At 42.7% G+C, this 18,923-nt stretch overlaps 1 protein-coding gene across 1 annotated transcript; it reads right to left on the reverse strand.

Annotated features, from left to right (window-relative positions):
* Positions 1–1,158: 1,158 nt before the first annotated feature.
* On the reverse strand, positions 1,159–18,583 carry EDNRB (endothelin receptor type B). Its single transcript, XM_054186182.1, has 8 exons — positions 18,267–18,583; positions 17,474–18,014; positions 8,677–8,789; positions 8,306–8,510; positions 7,805–7,954; positions 6,647–6,780; positions 5,986–6,094; positions 1,159–4,490 (listed from the first exon to the last, which is right to left on the reverse strand). Exons 2-8 carry the CDS (start codon positions 17,972–17,974, stop codon positions 4,359–4,361), a joined length of 1,344 nt encoding a protein of 447 aa, XP_054042157.1. The 5' UTR covers positions 17,975–18,014; positions 18,267–18,583; the 3' UTR covers positions 1,159–4,358.
* Between the last annotated feature and the right edge of the window lie 340 nt (positions 18,584–18,923).

Here is an 18,923-nt window from a genome sequence, read left to right on the forward strand (position 1 = left end):
TCTGGACCCGCTCCAGAATCTCAATATCTTCCTTGTAGTGAGGGGCCCAAAACTGAACACAGTATTTGAGGTAGGGCCTCACCAGGGCTGAGCGCAGTGGGACGGTCAGTGAGTGAGTCAGTGTTTGAAGAGCATAAACTACATGTATATCCATGTTGCTATGTAAGTTCTAGTGTGTTTAAAAAACTGACAACAAGCTGCAGTTAATCCCCTAAATGAAAGAGCCACGGCTGCAGCAGATAAAACTGTGGATGAGACCAATAGTTAGAAAAGTGGATAGTGGCTGGGGATTAAGTTAACTGAGCTGTGAAGACTATGGTCTACATGTACCAAGCTGTAGGATCTCAGAAGAAATATGCAAAAAATACTTCTTTATAATGAGTGGTTGTTAAAGACTTCAGATCATAGCAATGCTGAAGACCAAAGATGATGGGAAAGGAAGTGAAGAGGCCCTGCGAGATATTGAGTAGGATATTTACTTAAAAGGGATCTCATCTTTACAGGTTCTTGTGTTCTAGGCATAGGAAACATGAAATTATGTGCTAAAGGTCCTGGGATCATGAAAAAAGACAAATCTATACGGACGCAGCAGGCCACCAACCAAGCAGAAGGGAAACCTAACTATTTAGAATAAGACAGCAGTAGCAGCAAACACATTTTGGGAGGTACAGATACTGCAAGCATATAAAGTTGTGTACTTGACCAGCTACAGCATTTAGAGTCTGATACTGTTTTCTACCGCTTTATAAAAAGGTAAATGGAAATATGCACAAAATTACACTGTCAGCATACACAGGGATCACGGTTTTCATGAGGCATATTCTGGCATCGAGTGCATGCACTTCTAAATTAATGAACTAAAAGATTCTTGCCTTTTATTTGCAATGTCCCTAACACGGGAGGATTTGTGACTATATATGGGTGTGTAGAGAAGAGATTGCAACTGACATTTTGAGCAAAAACAAACAGAGCAAAGATAGGCATGACTGATTGTCCCAACAAACACCAGACAATTTTGCAACGCGTATGCAAGTCTGAACTCTCTCCAACTATATAAAACTATCCGACTGAAAAGCCTTGGGTTTTAGTTCTTTTTTACATCACTGTCACTGTTTAACAATTAAATGGGACGCCCTAGAAGAAAAAAGGCCACACGCCTTTTTGTAATGAATCAAAATTACAAATATTTTATTGGTGATTTAGTATGTTTACACTGCCTGAACTGCAGAAGCTGCTAATTCAATTGACCACAGAAAATGAAATACAGAATTATTTTACACAGCTATACAGAACAATTGCAAAAAATCCTTTTAACGTTATTTCAGTACATACAACAGTCTCTTGCCAAGTCAACTGTGTGTTGATTAAGAGCTGCTCTGGACAGTGAAATGCCACAGCTCACAGCAGATGCTCCAAAACCATCCAACTTTTGCCTTTGGTTCTCTGAGGTGTAGTACCAGTGTTATCAGTTCAGTCCACCCAGCCTGAAACGCCCTCGTAACTCCAAGAAGGCTGCGTGCAGGCAGAATTCAGAGCTGGGGGAAGCAAATACTTACTGGGGAAGTAAAATCTAGCTACTACCTGAAGGCCAAAACACAGAGATGCGACGTAGTGTCTTACAAGGTTCTTTTCTTCGTCTCAAGCCATTCTGTGTCAGATCTTCAGGCTGTTGGGACAGATGACCCTCGCTCTGTCACACCACTCTGGACAAGCACATCAAACTCCTATAAAGATGCATGTGCCTCTCTGCCGTTGTCCTGCTACTGAATTGAATGATTAAACATTCATTGATTTCAGTGGATGGAGGAATAGACTTTTACGGAGGACTTTAGAAAACGCCCGTCTTCAGTATTAAAAGATTTAACCTTAGCTAGAACACAGATGCACTGGAGCTCTCCTGTGTATTTTTTTAACTGCCCAAGAGCAGGAGTTTTGCAAATTTTTATTACAGGAAATGAGAGCTTCAGTAAAAATCCTGCTTTGAGAAATACTGCAAAAAAAACAAGAAGTGTACTAATACCTATATATTAACTCCAAAAAGTGGGCAGTATATATCGTCCTTGTTTGCAAAACCTACATGTCTGACTTAGCAGGACTCGTCTGAACAAAGAATTAGTCCAGGAAAATAATGAAAAAATATGTTACACATTTGCCAATACAACAGCTATATTTTAAATAAAAATAACAATAATATACATGTACAATATTGTAATGATATAACTTGATGAAAATAACACTGATCAGTATCAAACTTAGGATTTAACTGATTATCCATCCTTAACAGACGAAACGCATTTCACAGAAATAAGAGGCAGGCAGAGTGAAGTGAAGCAATATTCATGGCTTACCGTGAGAAAGTTACCATGAAAGTTAAGGTAAAAACGGAAAGAAGAAAACTTTTAAGTAGACTTCTACTTATAAAAAGTTTCAGCATCATAGTGGTTGGGTGCACGTGCTGCAGAAGGATGGTAACAGCAGCCTAATGGTAGACATACACACTTGCACGCATACTCACACACGCAAACACACACGTGCCCATGCTCAAATGCATGTGCTTAGGGTCCTCAGCTTGATTATACAAGCATATGCTTACTAGCTTTTGGTGGGGCAACACCAGGAACGGGGTTCACCTCTCCTGTTTTGAGCTGTCTGCAAGGTAGCTATAGCTACCTAAAGTCCAGATGAGATGAAACTCACCTAAAGTAACATCAGCCCAACGTTTTGATGAAAACTGTTTTCATCCTGAGCATATTTAAGGCACTTTATGAAAAAATCTGAAGTTAACCAACACTGGAAAAAAAAGGTAAAAACCCTTACGTGTGAAATTTGGAAATTAAAAAAAAATTGAATTCCTGAGTTTTGATAAATATTTTTATTATAATAAAATACCGTGCCTATTGAAAACATGTCTTTTATAAAGGCATGTTATATGACTTTTTTTTCTTGAAAAGCTCATGCCCTAGTGCACAAAATATGTTAATAAGTCTTTGGGGACATCTGTAACAAATTAATAGGAAATGAAAAGCCAAAGAATGACCTGTCATGTATGTATAAAACGTGCATTGCTCCCGGCAACACACATCAGGTTTACTACAGGCATCTTTATTTTTCTGTTTTCTCACAGGGTCCTGCCCATATTTTAATACTTTATAATTAATTATGCTTCGCTAAACTATTTACAGAAGCAGAAACTAATCACACATCTTCTTAAGCCCATAAGTATGGAACCACAGAAGTAGAACGTATTTTAAAATAGTATGAAGACAAGTGTGCTACATAGTACTGTTCTCTAGAAGTACAATTTGTGAATTACTTTCTTTATGAAGATTTCAATCTAAATTAATATAGAAGTTCAAATTCTCCCTCTCTTTTCCTTGGTTACATTTTTTTCCACCTGCTATTTCTAAAGAATTTTGCCCCAAGACAGTATTTGGATTGCAAGAACAGTTGTAAATTGTCGCAGGTTCTTGAGTAAAGAACCATCAGGCTCTTCAATGCCCACAGGTGACATGGGATGCAAACAATTTGTTTTCAGTTCAAAATAGCTGGTTTCCAATACTAGCCATGGTTAGTATAGTTCTAGGAGTATTAATTTTTGCTTTTGCTGTGTTTTTCTCTCCTCCGCTGTCATGAAACACGAATAACGTGGAAACAGGGAAATGGACCATACCCAAAGTCCTGCCAAATGCGTTGAACACACAAAGTGGTTACAAAATGGTATCTATAGAGACCTTGGGAGGTTCCTTCTAACAATAACAGATAAAAATAATCATCAGAGTGATATGCACTTTTGACTTGACTGCATCCTTTAATATTTTCATTAGCTACCTCTACAACACCTCTGATAAAAATGCTACTTTTTTACATTTAAACTTCTATTACAAAGTACTTCATGTTTTATTTAAAAAAAACCCCACAATAGTGATGGTGGTTAATCTGCTTTATAAAAGATAATATATTGAGCTATATATAATAATGGCTTTGATCCAATTAATGTTATGTTATACTGCTTAGTAATTACTGTGATTTCAGTTCCTACAACTGTTATAGTGAATACAAATGATCGTTTAATGTACAGGAAGCAGGGATCATTTGGAAGTGCTGATTCAGAAGTATTCATTCAAGTGCTTGTTCCTTCTATGCTTTTCTTCATGTTCTGTAAATGCCGATTTTATAAATGTCCATGATTTTGAATGTGGCACAGTTTTGGGGCAATTATTCTTATAATGTTCTTTTTTTTTTTGTGCAAACACAAAACTAGATTTTTCTAAACGTTACCATCTTGTTAAAAGTAATTGCCACTTCTACTTAAAAAGGCACCGGCATTAATGTAAAGGAATATACCTTTTATGCTTGTTTTATGAAGAGCTGTACTTGTTACTGGAGCGGAAATTGTCATATCCGTGATCATTAGCTTTGAACTTTAAACAGGACTGCCTTTCCTCCAGGGACAACAGATCTTTGGATTGGCACCAGCAACACAAGCATGACTGTTAAAATGAAAGGAATAACAAACATTATGCATCATTTTGGTTTGCACATGCGGCAAAACGCACTGAAACGCTGCCCTTCTTCAGTAAGAAGCGCCACGTGTGCAAGCTGCTATCTATTTTGGCATTAGAGCGCAAGGAAAGATGCAAAGTGAAGCTCTGCATTGCTGGAATGGCCCCTAAATTCTGGGATGCCCCATTAGCAACCAACCCAAGTGCTGGAGGGAAGGAATAGTTATACCGACTTCATATATAATAACGGCCACAAACATATCGCTCTGAGTCTGGTCTGCAATTCTAAGTGCATCTCAAAATAAAATTAAGACTCCTTGTTGTCCTTTCTCTGACATGTTTTTCTTGGGAAAAAACGTATGCACAGTAATCCATACTTTCTAAGCAAGATGCTATGATTTAGTTGATTTTGGGGGGGGAAGAGAAGTAAGTAGGAGAATGATAAAAACCTACATACAGTTCAAACGTTCACCGGATGAACCGCAGACCTTTTGCTCAAGCTACTGACTGGCCTTTGGGTGCTGGATCCCTCACACCCACGCTCAGGGTGCTACAGATCGTTTTAGGTGCTCTCAGCTCCAGGGACTCTTTCAGGGAGCCGGCAATGTAGACAAGGAAGATGAGACCGACACTAAAGCACCCGCAACCTGTGCTGTCACAATTATGTGGGAAATACTCTTAATGCTGCTAGATGTAGAGCTGACTGGCTTCTGATGGAAAGACATAGCCAGTAAGGAATTTACAAAGCCAGGCAATAAGCCTGGCAGTGGCCAACACTTAAATGCTCGGCAAGAAAATAAAAACCTAGGAATTTGTGGTAGGCAGTGTAAGAACCCTGATACAGCATCTGAACATGGCTAAGGGACCACAAAAAAAGCCCAAATCTGGACATTTTCTGAGCAGACAAGAAGGACTGATGGGCCTCAAATCCTGCGTGGAGAATTAGTGCCCAGGACTATTCACTCAAAACAAGGTGAAACGACGAACAGGCCTGCCTCATAAAATGTCGGCATTGGAAAGGGACGAGGGGATACTTGCACCTTCCGTCTTAGATTTAAGGTACTCTCTGCCTACTGATGTTAAGCCCTTGGCCAGGATAGGGGGGCACCCAGGGTCAGCGCCCTCCCCGTTGGGTTGCAGAGGATATGGCTACGTGAACATCTGCAGCGCGGTCCCAGCCTGCTTTGTCAGGGCTCTCGAAGTGGCTGGTGGCCAGGTCCAGCCGGGAAGTGATGCAGCACTGATTAGCACGGTGCCGGGAGGGTTTATTGTACGCCCCTCTCTTTTGCTTTCTCTTTTTGTCCCCATGAATCCTTAACTCTATGTAGCTTCAGCAGGAGAGAGAGAAAACACCCGCCGTAACCCAATTAAAATGTAAAACAAAATGTAATGACCATTTAAAACACTTTGTGCGTGTTATGGAATTAATTTCACTGCTGACATCACCTTTTAACCAGAGGAGCAGCTCCCAGTAGTCTCTTACCTTAAAGCAGTTTTGGAATCTTTTGCTCACCAAATACAGAGCTATTGGATTGATGCAGGAATTCAGTGAAGCCATGTTAATTCCGATGTAGTCCATCACAAGAAAAAAGCTGTGTGAAAATTAAAGTTTAAGCAAGACACTTCTAATTTTAGCTGAAAAGGCTTAGTAGAGGTTTACAGCTATGAAAATTGGACTCAGCTTCACTCAACCAGACTATTAAATGTAATACTAAAGGGGGTTATATCAACAGGATTAACTCATGGAGGTAACAATTGGGGTCAATAATAAAGTTTGCATCAGTAGACCATTCTCATGAAAGTAATTTCAGAAGATCCAACCATGGTAACTTGCGGGAGGAAATATTCATGAGGTTTTCCTCACAGATTTAATCCTCGCTGTTCTGTTGAAAGGGAAAAAGGAGACAGAAATTCCCTCTCCACCCACATAACGCCACAAGATGGTAGGAGATTCCGAAAAGGCATAAGGAGGACAAACAGGGGGATTCCTCATAATTTTCTGACTCTGCTACTGGAGGGAAACCAGAGTGTCCTGGATAAAGCTGCAGGGAGAACTTCAGATAGAGTAAGCTAGTCCATTAGGAAATCCAGCTACACTTATGAAGAACGTCAGCAGCAGCCCACAAGTATTTTTACAGTCTCACCTTAAAAGTTCGCATCTGTTGGGGTCCTTCTGATCATAAATAGTGAGTTTCAATATTCTGCTTAAGTGAAGTGGGAGCCAACACAAGGCAAAAACAAGTACTAGACAGAACACAGTTTTGGCCACCTCACGTCTCTGAAAAAGAAAATTGGACAGAGCAGTGTTATAGTTTCTGTCTCTCTCTTGACTGTTGCTGTCTTCTAACATCCAAATATTTAATAAACAAAGTAAAACCCCTACCAAAATAGGAGTTAGGAGAACATAAGAATATCTTATTTTCTTGGAATACATACTTAATCTTTTCTATTGTTTTGGATGTCTTGCATTAATTCTCTGTATCTCTAATTTTAAAAGTCATATGAGTAATAATATGAAAAATCAAGGACAGGAAAACAGTCATTTAAATTAAAATGAAGAACATATTCATCTCCCCAATCACTTTCAAATACCAGCTTGCTTTCAACTGCATTTTCCTGCGCTTTGATCTCAGGCCTTATTTTAAATGCCCCAGAGATTTCAATTACAGCTTTGTCAAGGTAAGAGGGAAGGAGCACAAATATACTTTATAGTACAAATGTACTTTAATTCTAGTGACGTATGATGTTTGTCTCTGGTGCACTACTAACTTGGAATGTATTTTGGAATGTGTTTTGTTCTCCTAACATATACTGCTAACCTCAGGACAGTTCTGCATGAAATTGATTCAAAGTAATTAACAATTTTACAGTACCAGCTTTCACATTACAACACGACTTCAGTTTTCATTACAAAATACCCACCTCCCATGATTGTAAAGAAGAAATAAAAGCTATAAATCCTGAAAGATTAACACCAAACAAGAAAAAAACAGTTTTATGATTGTCAGTTAAAATCTTAGGATGGATGGATGGATGGATAGATAGATAGATAGATAGATAGATAGATAGATAGATAGAGATAGAGATAGATAGAGATAGATAGATAGATAGATAGATAGATAGATAGATAGATAGATAGATAGATAGATGAGTTCATCAGCACCACTTCCAGGAAACTTCTCCTTACTAGTAATCTTGAAGTTGTCATATAAGAACAGAATAATGATGTGTCAGTAAAGTCAGTAAAGGTATTACCGTCATTCTCTCTACAACCAGCAGAGCTATCAGGGATAAATTTTTACCTGTTTTAAGTGGTCGTTTAAAGCAATCTGCATGCCACTTTTCTTTCGTAACATCTCGCAGGTCATGAGAGTATAGAAAAATGCTGTGATAGCCAGTGGCAAACAGAAGTAAAAGCTAAACAGCCACCAGTCTTTAGCTTGCTTGTAAAACTGGAAGGAAAACAAAAATAAAAACATTGTTAGGAGTTGAATGTTGCGCATTTGGGGGAGGTATGCTATAACTAATTGGTCGATCTGTCCTGGAAAGCATTTCTATAAGGTGTACATTACAGATGAGAAAATAGGCCAAGACAGTAATATGCCCGAAGCCCACATAAAGACAAAAGTTTCTGAATGTTCTTCTTCTAACCAATAGACTTCATAAATTTGTCAGTATTTCATTTGAACATTATATTCACCTACATTTGACATACACTTGTGCACATTACAATCCACACAACACTGAGAAGATTCGAGGACCTGTTCTGGAGAGCTGTGATTTTATAAACGTCAGTGTCTTACCATCATAAAGGATGTTTTCTGCGTGGGGTGAAGCAGGCAGATTCTAAGATCCTTTCCTTTGTACTCCATCGTAATCATGTCAAATGCGATAGCTTCTGGAACAGCCAATATCACCGATACAACCCAGATCAGTACAATTTCAACAGCAGTCCACTTCGGCACTCCGATTCCTTTAATGCGACTCCAAGAAGCAACTGCTCGGTACCTGAAGCAACAGCACACATTTGCAGAATAAAGATACGAGAAAATCCACCTGGTTTAACTGGCTTAAACTCAGCTTATTCATATTATATCAGCTGAGTGGAAAGGTGAGTTTGAGCCAATGCCTATATTTAAAAGAAATTAGAAGAAAAAGAATAAATGGGTCTCACCTGTCTATACTGAGGGCACACAAACTCAACACTGTGATGCCCACTGATGCCTTTTGAATGAAGGGTACTAATTTGCACATTTCGACACCAAAAGGCCAGTCCTCTGCAAGCAGCTATGAAAAGAAAACAATTAGAAATCAATAATTTTTTAAAAATAATTCCTACAGATGCAGCATAGGCTTTTCTCTTATTTTTTTTTTCTCCTACCATGTAAAACTTAGTCAGAACCTTTTCAGAAGGGAGTCTCCAAGGTGTGTGCCCTAAAAACTAGGCAGTAGCTTCACAGCCACTCCCTGGCTGGGCAAGGATATGCATAAAGGCTCAGACCCGACTTCTTAAGCCCTGCAAACTCCATTCATTTTGCTTCTAACTTCACCACCCCAGTGTTTATGGTGAAAAATGACTGAGCAGGTGAGGACTTCTCTTTTGATTGGTTTTATCCATCTTGAGCATTCATTGTTTTTCTTCTAAGTTCCAAGTAACTCTCCGTTTACTAGAAATACAGAGAATTACTTGAGGCTCATTAGAACAGGGACAAAGCTAACATGCGCACAGCTGGGGTAGGGTTTATTTGAAGCTTGGTGCCGAGGTTCCATCAGCCAAGAAGTCAGGCAACACTGGAGAGCAATGTATCCCACAGTTTTTAGCTAACAATCTGATAATGAATGATGGGACACACTGGACACTGTAAGCGCTATGGAATAGAGAAAACAGCCCAATGAATTTTAGATTGGTTCAATTGCACTTTGGGTCACACACTTCAATGGAAATCTTTTGTCACATCCTCAGCGGTACATTTTAGCTGATTTAGGGGACAAGTGTTACTGGACGCGGGAAGCACCTTCCTCACAGCTGATGCTATTAACTGTTCGCCTGTAGCTTCAGTTTAGAAACATTTAATCTTTGTACTCTCCTGTGAGCTGCTCTAATGGCTCAGATACACCCCAGCAGCGGCCAAATCTTCCAGTTCCTCATAAAAACAAGACTCTTCAGAACAGACGTTATGCCAAGAAATAGTTGCAACCATTATATACAAAAGTAAACTTTCAGAGTTTCTGTAATCAGTTACATTATCTAAGTCCATCTCTGTTTTTCGTAGCTTTCTTCAAATGAGGCCTTTTGGATCTGTTGCAGACAGAGGGCTACAAAATGGAAAAGGAGAGGAAAGAAGGACGCTAACCACCCAAAAGAGAGTGAAAAATCTTTCCCTTGGCTCAGGTGTTCTCAAATGTCATTTCACAGGGATGTAAGAAAAGAATAGATCATCATGTGTAGACCCTGCCGGAGTCCAAAGTGGTTGAAGATAGCCACAGAGCTGTCTGCTCATGTTGGTTTGGTTCAGCAAAGTCTTTAAGCACATGTATCTGTGCATCTAAGGATAAACAGTTACATGGTCCACAACAATTTTTGAAAAGCCCTGATATAATTTAAGTATAATTTTATTTTAACACAAAGGAAGTTATGTACATTTCATGACCATGTGCTTTAGGAAATCCCTAAGAAGTGCCCACCAGTATTTTCAGACACCAGAATACCTTCAAAAATCTGTTTTAGTCCTGTGCTGAAATGGGATCTCTATAAGGACAGCAACAGGAAAACTGTAATATGGTCCAGCTATGATCTCCTCCTTCAATGATCTGCTTAAGTAAGACAAAGGGTATAATGCTTCTGCAGAAATGAAGCAGAAAAAGAAATTCTAAGCATTTATGTTTCTTAGGAATTTTATGGAATGTAAATAAAGCAGAGGAAGTAAGGATGAGGTTGTAATAACCAGAGTGTCTTTTGCTCATGTGATGTGGGAAACTAACTCAGTCTGTAATTAAAGTATTTTCAGTAAAGCCTCCCCCTGAGACTTCTTTTGAATTGCTGTAAGGGGGTGATAGTAAGAAACTACTATTCAAATTGCAATGTGAATAATTACAGGTGTTCTAAGTGTACACTCTACAGAATAAAATGACACCAGGACTAATTTAATTAATATCAATCAGGCAGTGATCAGGCCTACCACACCTAGTTGCTATAGAAATCAAGGACTGGGTAGCAAGTACATTGCATACTTTTTTATAGTATCTATTGTATATAGTACATGTGTATGTATTAAACCAGAAATGACTCATTTAAAAAGCACTTCAAATTAATTTTTTTTTCCTTTGTTGAACTAAAACTCAGAACTTCGATGGAATTTCTGTTGGCAGATTCCGCTGAAGACTTACCGCTACAACTAGCTGGTGTACGTGCAAGACGCTCCCCGTCTCTCTTCCCTAAAATCGCAACCTCTCAGCCGCACACAAGAAATTTCCCTGAACTAATGCTTATCTCACAGGTGCAGACAGTCACACCTGTGCTCCTAGCTGACTGGGCTTGAGCCAGCTCCAGTTTGGGAGCCATAGGGCTGGATTATAATGGGGCTGCACGCGAGCGAATGCGGCCTACAGGGAGGAGGGGTGCATTAGCTTGGGCTTAGCATAACATCAAAATATTACTTGCATTCAGCCAGCTTAAATCGGGGGCAGGATGGACACACAGCTGTCTGCGCCGTGTTGGAAAAACATGTCCTTTATCTCTCGCAGCTGATGCGTTGTGAAATTTGAGCATTTTAATGCATGAGTCATAGGTTTCTCTATCATGGTGTTGCTAGAGCTTAATGGTATGCTTTGCAGCAAAAGTGTGAAAACACAAAGAAAGTAAAAGTAGAATATTTTAATTGCTGAACTATGCTTCTTTGTTGTTTCTGTTTGTCCTCTGTGTTGCCATCACCTCAAAACACTGCCTTAAAGTACGGTGAAAATCCATTGTAAACTATTCAGGAGCATCGCGTTTGTAGACAAGAGCAATGATTATTCTTAGTGAAGTATAGATGTAGTCTCATGCAATTTTTTAAGAGTAAAATGATTTTCTTGTGATTCATAATAGGGTGTCTGTACAAAGAGTGCTATTTTACAAATGATAAACGACTTCGAGTCATGAGATGCTGCCAAGTGGCAGCAAAGAGAAAAATAATGTTGCATTTTCGGCAGTAAAATGCCAAGAAGTCTACCACTGGCTGTATTCCGAGTGACCTTTTCCAATGTTTTATAGTCACTTATTTTACATGGGCAAAGTTTTAACTGCTAAGCCACAGAAACGTGTTGAAGGTGAAATGAAATAGAACGAAAGGAAAGGGAACATGGTGCAGAATGAAATGAAATCATACTTAATACATACCAACACACCCGAGTCGATGGTTGGACTCGGTGATCTGAAAGGTCCCTTCCAACCTAGACGATTCTGTGACTCTGTGATGCAGTCCTAGCCAAGACTTCCTTAGACCAGGCACAGATCTGAGCCTAAACTGATGTGAAAGCTGCACAGCTACGAAAGTAGCCCCAAGAGATGTTGTGACTCAGAGACACACCTGTGAATTGCAGTTCCTGGCCCTGCTTCCTCTTGGTTGTGTAGGAACAGAAAGACCTTCGCAATTTGCTGCTAGAACACGCCAGCATGCCGAGCACGATACGCCGCTCTCCGTGGCTCAGCTGCCGCGGCCACCAGCCAGAAGGCCGATGCCACGGCTCCAACCCACTACTGTTGACTTTCTGCAACCGGGCAGGCACGAAAAAGTGGCAAAGTGCGTGATTTTTTACATCGAGGTTACATTGCAGGTGGGAATGCAGAGCAGGAATTCATTTTTCCTCCTCGCTGTGCGTTCACTCACAGCAAGTCTAGTTCACAGGATGACGGGGCTTGATTTTCCATCATTATGAACTGCACAACTGTATGCCCAATTCACAAGCACCATTTTTTCAATATATCTGCGGAATAACTAGCAGATTTTCACCTGGTACTTTCGAGACAGGGGGGTTACGCAGCTAAAGTTTTTTTCAGGGTTTCATAGGAACAAGCGTTTTTTCAAAACAGGAAATTCGCCCAGGAAATTAAGCTTATGCTGAGGGATAAGTCAGACAACATTACAAAACTTATTAATACTTAACAATAATTATGAGGTCAGGGTGGGGATCTTCCCTCTAGACAAGAAAATACAATTCCCTCTTCCTAGTTCAGAATGTTTTGCTGATCTATCCAATAAACAGCGTAAATCTTAATGAGGCACACAATTAGTCTCTTTTCCTGTGTCTTTATTAGTAACGTCTGCTTAGAAAGCATCATTTAAAAAAAAATACTGAATTAAGATGAAGTAATATCATACAGACTTCTTGGACATGACAGAAACCTCTTAGTGTCCTGTCAAAGTGAAAGGCTTCTGCAATCTCACAGTCCCAGGGAAAGGACTGCGTCAAAATTAGCTCTTAAGAAAGCCGTGCTGCTGTCAGAGTGGGAAGCATGAACACAAGCCAGAAGAAAAATAAAATTAAATGAGAAGATGAAAACTCGTTTTGAAATTTGTCACATGCACCTTTTGAGTGAATGTATGCACAATAAATGTATATACATAATGAAAAAAAAGTACTCTAAATTTACAAATCTACACTGACCTCATCTAAAATATTTCAGTTTGGAGATCCATTGTGAAAACTCTGTATGTACATCTTCAACAACATCCAGTCGTTTCCAGTACCCCACATATTGAACTTCAAAGTAGATTGTTCCTGTCTAACAAAACTACCCCTCCATTGCCTGTGGAGTCTAGACAGGTTCCTCCACTGGACAATTCAGATCCTTAAGTGCCTATAAGGTGCGTGCATTTGCTGATCATAAAGGGTTCCTAAGCAAAATAGACTTCTAGCTTAATATGGTCAGAGATCAATAAACGTTGCGTAAGGAACGCTGAAATGAACTCCGCAAGACCTTAAATATGTGGTTCAGATGTTGAAAGAAAGGAAATAATGCATTTCTCCCAATAAAATGGCTGTTACATTTAACATCAGAAGGACCAGTGGCCACGAGATGTAATGTGGAATAGTAACGTTTTCTAAAGATGAGCACCTTGACTTTTTTGGAAAGCTAGGAAAAGATTGGCTTTATCATAGAATCATAGAACGGTTCGGGTTAGAAAGGACCTTAAAGAGCATCTAGTTCCAACCCCCCTGCCATGGCCAGGGACACCTCCCGGATTGCTCAAAGCCCCATCCAGCCTGGCCTTGAACACTTCCAGGGATGGGGCAGCCACAACTGCTCTGGGCAACCTGTTCTAATGTCTCACCACCCTCATAGTACAAGAGTTAGTAAGGTCATCAACAAAGACATTTCCATGGAAATCCTGCTTTTTTTAGAGCACAGCTGGATTAACAAAGGGGCCGGTTTGCATCTGCATGCGATACGCAGTCCCTAATCTGGTCTTTCTTGTATTTCCACTGCTTGATAATACTACATAAAGTTAACTATATTTTTAATATAATCCCTAAAATACATAACTGAAAAAAAAATCATTGCCTACAAAGCTGACTTTGGCCTTTGATCATTGGCTTGGATAAAGACCAGGTTTTGTTGTTCCCTGGAAATTTTTCTCTGCTTGTCCATTGTGCTGAGATAAAGCAACCTGTGACAGTATTTCCAAGCAGATGTTCTTCCTCAGTCATTTCTGTCATAGCAAATTGATAGTCAGAGTTCAGAATGTGCAAAGGATAAGTTGTTCCCTGTTAAAAATCCATTGGAACATGAAAATAAATTGGATTTAATGTAAGAGAATAGAAATTACACAATGTTGTCTATATATCAGCAGAGAATATATCAGAAGAGAAAGCATGTTATTATATTATTTGATTATGACTTTTTAAAATCTCTGTTCCTATCTCATTACACATATATGCATGAGAGGCAGAGTTAATGTTAAGTTTGGAGTTTCCAATCCTGATATTGTTTTGGTGTCTTACACGTGGGTGTTGCCAACTTTATCGATTTGGGAAACTGAGCAAAAACCTTCCAGAACTGCAGACCTGTACAGTGTGTACAAGCTGCCGCTGTCTTGTTTTCCAAAGATTAAGTGCAGAAGAGGACATAAAAAGCTCACTGACCACTAAACTCTATCCTTCTGCTCCTTATTTTCACACTTTTAATTGCTGTTTGGGGGCCTCAAATTAATGAAGACGCGCTTACTTAGGTCTGTTCAGTGAAGCAGTTGACCGGGCATAGGACCACCTTCACATCCGATTAGTAGCACTTTCGCAAAGAATCTACACTGCCACAACATTACTTACTGCGGAGTGATTGACTTTTCTCTACTCCCCGTTCTGCAGTTCTGGGGGTTCAGCCAAAGCCAGATCGTTTACCAGGACCCCAAAACCGAAATGGTCTTCCAGGTTCCGCATGTTGGAACTGAACGCTCCTCAAGCCCCCATTTCATACCCAGTTTCCTGACTGTGTGACAGATTCCTGTACTTGCCCTTTTCTACTGAGCATATGGATTGATATTCAGATCTATCAAGTGCAGTGGACTAATTAACATCTTACACATTGGACTGCGTTTGCCTCACAATCTAGATAACACCTGCTTTTCTTTAGATACCCTCAATTTAAGAGATGTAAATTTTCGTTTCTGTATTTTTTCAGCTACTTACATACACACTTAAATAGTCACAGGGGACATCTTTTGCAGTTATCGCTTTTAACAATAAAATGCTGCTCGTAGCGTGAATTCCGAGTTCTCTTGGATGAGTCTGTCTGGAAAGCGTTCACAGACACTTTCACACTTTCCACTACAAGTGTTGTTGAGTAAACTGCTGGCACTTTATTAACATGAAAAATTCTCTCACGTTCTTTTTTTTTTTTTTTTCATGCGGCTGTCTAACTGAGGATCTGGTAGCAATTCTGAAGCTCGGTTTCATCAATTGATTCAAATTGCATGTTACAACTGCTAAATATACTTGATTTACAAACCAAGCCTTTGCTAGCCATTGGTTTTCCCCATACTGCTGGGTGATTACAGCCAGCTTCCGATTGCATTACTGTATTCTCCCTCATTAAACTGCTCTGCGGGTAGAATTAAATGGGATGTAGGGCTGATAAAAAGTTATCATCAACTCAAACCACACTCAAGCTCTTACTTTTGATTAAATAAATAAAATATCTAAGATTTGTGTTTGGTTTTGTTTTGTTGTTTTTTTTTTTTTAAACTTACATCCATTCAAAAGTCCTGTTTGAAAACAGCAAATATTTCACTATTGCAAGGGACAATATAATTTTATTATGGGCTCTTCATTAAGATGAGTAGCAGCGTGGGAAATTTAGCACCTGAGAGCTATTGCTCAGCTCCCAGCATTACCAATAGCATAATAAAAATCTTGAGACTTGCAGCTGGTAGAATATTTATCTGTTTGCAGTCTGACCATTTATTCCTCCCGCTCCAACCTACTCATAATGATATACTTGATGACATTCAATCAAGATAAGGACTGTGGTATATTATCGCATATTATCATCTATTCTATTTTGAAATAGTGTCATTGAGATTGCAAAGTCTTGTACTGAGCAGCTGTTATTGATTTTATCTCTTTGATTTTTCTCAGAACAGATAAAAAGACCTTATTGATCAGTAACTTTTTTTTTTTTTACAAAAATACCGTTTTTTCAAAGCAACTTAAAGGTATTTTGTTTCATAAATTCCGCTCTCACTCAGAAGAGTACACACCTCTAACAAGAGTAAATGTACAGTATGGAAAATACTGAAACTCCAAATCGAAGAACTCTCGTGTAATCCAAATTATCTGGCTCATGAATTTAACACAGTTAGGATGTCCCCTGCTTTGTAATACTTCAAAGCTTTAAAAGGATAAAGATACAGGATTCTCCTATTTCAGCAGCTTCTGGGAGTAATCACTATGGATAAAGCAGACTAAATTCAAAACCTGTCCCTTCAACGTGGTTTTACAAAGCTAAAAGTAAGAAACCCCAGAGTTTACGAACACGCGTATGAAGTGAGGAGAAGGAATAGCTGAAGGCTCTCGTGTTCACTTTGCAAAGTAACTGATGGGTGCTCAGGGACCCAGGCTGCAAAGTCAAGGCAGAAGGTGCCTTGTTGTTTCCAGCATCCCTCCCAAGAGTGCCGACCGTAACTAGAGCCTGGATTCCACTGCCCAACGAATTCCTAAGGATACAGCGCAAGCTGGGTAGAGGAGACAGAAGTTGCAATCCTTCCGTGGCAAGTCTTATCAAGTCAAAGAGCAGCGTAAAGAGGGTGCAAGAGCAGCAGGTGTGGCTCACTCCCCCTCGGCTGCCCATGCTGCAACACTGGCGAAAGGGTTCGCGGCTCGGGAGAGCATCACGCCTCACAACCGCTCCAGGCGTAAACCTAATACGAATCGCTCAGCTTGAACGAGACTCGTTCCCCCTGCAAAAAGCCCCTATGCCACCAGCGACTGTACTGACCCATGTGACATCCCTGACTAAATCTGCCCCACTTGAGCGGGAGGGACCGAGTGGTACCCACAGCACAAGGGTCTTCTGTGCCCCCTCCTCCGTTTCTTGGGGGAAAGGAGCGAAGCGACAAATCCATTGCGCGTTTATGTATTACATTTATTTCCTTTATCCCTGAGACAGCACCTGTTTCCAGGTGACTTTCAGAGCCTGGCCACTTCTAGCCGGTCATCTCTACCCCATTCACAGCCCGGACCACTGAGAGGGTTAGCACTGGGGCACAGAGGGGATGCCATTTGGGACAACAGCTGACCAGAACACCACTCTCCGGCAGGTTTTTGACATAAGGTCTAGCCCCTGGGTGTCCCCCAGACAGAAATGGGGTGCGTTACACCCCCCACCCCCACCCCCCTCCAACACCCGCGGCTGTGCCGGGTATCTGCCGGGGGCCGGCGGGGAGCCCCGAGGAGTGGGAACCTCCACGACCCATCCCCGGCTCCCCCCTCACCTTGTAGACGTTGATGGGGATGTCGATGATGATGTGAAGCAGGTCGCCCAGGGCCAGGCTGGCGATGAGGATGTTGGGGCCGTTCCTCATGCACTTGTTCTTGTAGATGATCCGCAGCAGCGTGGAGTTGCCGATGATGCCCAGGACGAAGACCAGGCAGGACACCACCGTGTTGATGTACTTGAAAGTCTCCTTGATCTCCGGCTGCCCCGTGCACATGGGGGGCGAAGCCGAGCGCGGCCGCCCGCCGGCCGCCCCCCCGCCTCCCTTGGGCAGCGCTGCCGGGCGGGAGGCGTTGGGCTCGGACCCTCGCAGCCCCTGGGTCCCGGCCGTCGCGGGGACGGCGTCGGCCGCCGCCGGCGGGCTCTGCTTGCCCGGAGCCAGAGGGTTCTGCCTGCCCGGCCCCGGCGGGCGCAGGGAGCCGTCGCCCTCGGCAGCGACGCGGCAGCTGAGGAGCAGGAGGAGGAGGGCGGGCAGCCGCCACCGTCGGGCGGCGGGCATGGCTTTGCGGCACGGCCGATCCCCCGCCGTCAGCGCCGACCTGCGCGGAGAGAGGGGACAGGCCGTCAACGGCGGGGACGGACACTGAGCCTCGCCGGTCGCCGCCATCGCTCCCGCCGCCCCGGGAACGGAGCCGGGGCGCTGCCCGCCGCCGGATGGGGACGGGCGGCAATGCCGGCGGTGAAGCCGGCAGAGCAGCGCCGGGATGAAAACCTGCCCGGCGGGCTCGGGGCGAGAAATCCCCTCCGGCCGGAGCTGCTCGGCTCTGTCCCCCCGCTCCTCTCCCCCTCACCGAGCCGAGCGGAGCGGAGCCGAGACGATCCTCCCCGCCCGCCGCCTGCGGGGCTCTGCCTTGCCAAGCGAGGGAAACGCGCTCCGCCGGTTGTCGGGCTCGGCGTCCCGGCTGGCTGTCCCCTCCCGGGGCCGGCTGCCGCCCTGGCTGTCCCCTCCCGGGGCCGGCTGCCGCCTCTCGCCGGCGATGGGCGCCCCAGGGGCCGCGGAGGCGGGTAGGGACGAGCGGTGGCGGCGGGACCCGGCGGCCGTCAGCCGCGCACCGAACCCCCCCGGTGGCTACAGCCGCGCCAGCGGGGCAGGGCCCCCCCCCCTTTTCTAAAAAATTCAAGCGCATCTGGCCCATCAGTCACGGCCAGACCCCACCCGCGCCCTCCTCCCCACACGCCCGCCCCCCCCCCCCCAGCCCAGCCCCTCCGCCCGTCGGTCCTGCCCTGCCTCCCTCCAGCCGCTCTCGGGGGTGTCCCCCCCACCCACCGCCCCCGGCCGCCAAGTGCTCGGTACCTCGGGTCCTAGCGGGCGACCTGCCCCTTTTGCAGCCCGCCCGTCTCGTCTTGGATTTAGGGGCAGCCTAAAGAAGAAGTGATTTTGCGGGTTTTCGAAACATTTTTTTTTTTTTTTTTTTTAGATCAGAAGGGTTGTTACGGGAGGTTTCGGC

The sequence above is a fragment of the Rissa tridactyla genome, chromosome 1, assembly GCF_028500815.1.
Source record: "Rissa tridactyla isolate bRisTri1 chromosome 1, bRisTri1.patW.cur.20221130, whole genome shotgun sequence".
Taxonomy (NCBI): Eukaryota; Metazoa; Chordata; class Aves; order Charadriiformes; family Laridae; genus Rissa; species Rissa tridactyla.